This window comes from Culex quinquefasciatus, chromosome 3 (genome assembly GCF_015732765.1).
Source record: "Culex quinquefasciatus strain JHB chromosome 3, VPISU_Cqui_1.0_pri_paternal, whole genome shotgun sequence".
In the NCBI taxonomy this organism is placed as follows: Eukaryota; Metazoa; Arthropoda; class Insecta; order Diptera; family Culicidae; genus Culex; species Culex quinquefasciatus.
Genome location: NC_051863.1, coordinates 154,079,150 through 154,081,952, shown reverse-complemented (window position 1 = coordinate 154,081,952; position 2,803 = coordinate 154,079,150). Strand labels below are relative to the sequence as shown.

Sequence of the window (2,803 nt, the reverse complement as noted above, 5' to 3'; positions counted from 1 at the left end):
TTGTTGATAGATGAAAATATATATTTAAATGTCTTGAAAATAGATTTAAAAAAGTTTAAATGTGTTCTCATACCAACCTCTAACCCGTGGCACCCGTTTTTGAAAATGCTAACTTCATATAGCTATATCTGGGCAATGATACAACCAAATGTCTTCAAATTTATTTTGTTAATAGTTGAAAACGTATATTTTATTGTCCTGAAAATAGATTTTAAAATAGTTTGCGTTTGTGCTCAAACCTGAAACTCTGACATTTTTACCGATTTACATGTATGTAACCCCTTAAGTTTTTTAAAAGCTGTCGTCTATGTTTAGATTGAAGTGTAGATTATCAACAATTAATATAATTGAGCTGATTTTATGACTTCAAGCTTGAAAACATGATTGAAATGCAGATTTTATGGCTGTTTAAAAAAAATCCCGGGATCCCGGGAATTCCCTTGTGTTACAAAAATATTTTTTCCCGCTTCCCGGGAAATTCAAAACCCGGGAAAATTGGACGCCCCAGGCCGATGAAAATGGTTGAATGTCAAAAATAAATGGTCGAAATCGGCCGATTTCGTAGAGAATTGCTCTATGGATAAAGTTTGATTTTCAGTAATCGGGAAACTACAATATTTAATAAAATCCAATCGAATTCGATGAATCAACAATGGCTCTATTTACGATTACGTTTACATCAACGATCAACGTCAGCAATGATAAAAACGCGGTAGGTTTCAACGATTAACAGCATTTAACCGTATATTGTATGCTATTTTTAAGATAAAAGATCAATCAGCATAATGATTTCTTCAAAAATAGGAAAACTTGCAGCAGGAACCGCATTGTTTATAGAAATCTACATCATCGCTGACTACGCTCCCCTACGTGACGAACTCCACACCAAACTCTTCACAAGAATAGCGCGCGCACTGTTTTGATAGCTTCTTATCAATGGCTTTGGAAAATCACGCCGATCATTCAAACCGAAGCGCTCGATCGTACAGAGTTGAGTCAATCGCGAGACGGAGTGTTTTATTTGTTTCGAACAAAATGGCCAAACCGTTCTTTTTGGGCTTGATTTTGATTGTTTTGTTTCAACAGTGCTTGTGCAGTCCAGCTTTGCGAGAGGTATTTTTCCAATGAGCACACTTATTTGCTGCTAATCTGTTCGTTTTCCAGCATGACACACGGGTAAAGCGCCAGTTTTCGCTCAACTTTGGCGCAACCCATCAGCAAGACGAGGGCACGGACGTGACGGGTGAGGCCATCGCACGGCTGTGGCGTAGCCAGAGCGGAAACACCGAGGTGCAAGGTTCGGCCAGCTACAACCAGCACTTTGGAGGATTCGCAGGCGATGGTAAAGCGCGGATTGGCGGGATGCTTACGCTGACGCATAATTATTAGCAAAATTTAAAAGTTTGTGTTGAATTAGATTTTTGGTAACATTTAAGGAGACTCGTTTCTTTCCTTTAGGACCCGACTATCGTCTCAAACTGAAGGTGGTATTCAGTTAGCAAGGCTTTCTCTAGTGATGAATCAACGCAATTGTTCAGCCAGTAATCGAGCACGAACCCAGCTCACCTCTATTTACAACCAATTTCTAGTGTTGAACGATTTTATAGAATAATAAAGATATTAGTTACTCAACCAATCATCAGCTGCTTACTTGAGTTCGTGAATCTGAGCCGGTGGCCAGGCCCACTGGGTGGCTGGAGCTTGCTTGACCAGCGGTTCCCAGGGCTTCCAGCCAAGCATCTTTCGGGCCAGAACCAGTTCGTTCTCGGCCTGGATAATGAGCTCCTCGACCTGGCCGCAGTTGACCTTCTGCTCGATTTCCTTCACCGACGAGGTCTGAAAAACAAAAACGAATTATCAATAACCCATTTTTAAAACATGCACAACATCAACTTCTCACCGAGGCCACAATCTTAGCCCGCTCGCCGACGATCTGCTCCGTGTACCGGCGATAGGCCGCCTCCTGGGGCATCTTGGCAACGGCACGCAGGATCTTGTTGTACAGCGCCGTCAGCGTGTGGTGCGGGTTCTTGGCGACGGCCATTCCGGTCAATCCGGTTGCCTGCAGAACGGAAGGGATGGGTGGATCAAAACAAATCCATTTGCGTGAGAAGGACTTATGACATAATCAGGCCGGAAGTATTGGGAGTTGGAAAATCGGATTAATAAAAGCGAGGTGGACTATTCTTACCTTTTTAATTGCTCCCGACATGCTGGCACAACAGATTTCAACTGTTATCCTAAAAAATATAATAATTCAGTAACTTTAAAAGCGATTTTAAAGGAAAATCAACTTATACCTCTGCAACAAAACGCTAAAGACAACAATCGTCGATGAAAGATGACAGTTCTCCCTTGTACCGAACGATGTCAGGGCTGGAATTAAACCGACTAATGATGTTAACTGTCAGGGTGGGATCATGATCGCTGATGGTTTACACGCTCAAATATATTTTTTTTCTAATTGGGTACTAAAGCCCTATGTCAATTTTTATGTACACTGGTAAAAAACACGATTAAAAACCATTTCTGATTTCTTTTTTTCATTTTAACGCAAATTTTTTTTTGACAAGACAACATTTTTTCGATGGATTAACTATGGTCCCCTTGGAACGAGCTGTCAAGTAGGAGCTTTTATGTCAAGAAGGACCGCGAGGTTAATTTTTCAAAATTGATTTAAAAATCAATTTTAAACTTTTTGTGGTCGTACAAAGGGTCATTGTACTCAGAAAAATAAGCTTTATCGCTATAATCAATAATATCACCAATCAAAGCTTCATTTTAGGACCCAATTTATAGGTTT

General features: G+C 40.5%; 2 protein-coding genes across 3 annotated transcripts; one reads left to right on the top strand and one right to left on the bottom strand.

Annotated features, from left to right (window-relative positions):
* The first annotated feature begins 970 nt into the window (after positions 1–970).
* LOC6040212 lies at positions 971–1,636 on the top strand. 2 transcript variants are annotated; one of them, XM_038265322.1, is made up of 3 exons: positions 971–1,113; positions 1,165–1,342; positions 1,459–1,636. In XM_038265322.1, exons 1-3 carry the CDS (start codon positions 1,036–1,038, stop codon positions 1,497–1,499), a joined length of 297 nt encoding a protein of 98 aa, XP_038121250.1. In that variant the 5' UTR covers positions 971–1,035; the 3' UTR covers positions 1,500–1,636. The 2 variants fall into 2 exon arrangements, with proteins under 2 accessions (XP_038121250.1, XP_001849658.1); XM_001849606.2 differs by having other exon boundaries at positions 1,165–1,401.
* Positions 1,534–2,377, bottom strand: LOC6040211 (NADH dehydrogenase [ubiquinone] 1 alpha subcomplex subunit 5). Its single transcript, XM_001849605.2, has 4 exons — positions 2,301–2,377; positions 2,192–2,240; positions 1,901–2,062; positions 1,534–1,836 (listed from the first exon to the last, which is right to left on the bottom strand). Exons 2-4 carry the CDS (start codon positions 2,210–2,212, stop codon positions 1,648–1,650), a joined length of 372 nt encoding a protein of 123 aa, XP_001849657.1. The 5' UTR covers positions 2,213–2,240; positions 2,301–2,377; the 3' UTR covers positions 1,534–1,647.
* Positions 2,378–2,803: the final 426 nt, after the last annotated feature.

Bases quoted from the DNA above. Each gene is read 5' to 3' on its own strand.
- LOC6040212 (XM_001849606.2), top strand. From the start codon at position 1,036: ATGGCCAAACCGTTCTTTTTGGGCTTGATTTTGATTGTTTTGTTTCAA. The intron at 1,114-1,164 runs GTATTTTTCCAA...TTCGTTTTCCAG, and splicing joins GCAGTCCAGCTTTGCGAGAG to CATGACACACGGGTAAAGCG.
- LOC6040211 (XM_001849605.2), bottom strand. From the start codon at position 2,212: ATGTCGGGAGCAATTAAAAAG. The intron at 2,063-2,191 runs GTAAGAATAGTC...TCCGTTCTGCAG, and splicing joins TGTCGGGAGCAATTAAAAAG to GCAACCGGATTGACCGGAAT. The intron at 1,837-1,900 runs GTGAGAAGTTGA...TTTGTTTTTCAG, and splicing joins GGGCTAAGATTGTGGCCTCG to ACCTCGTCGGTGAAGGAAAT.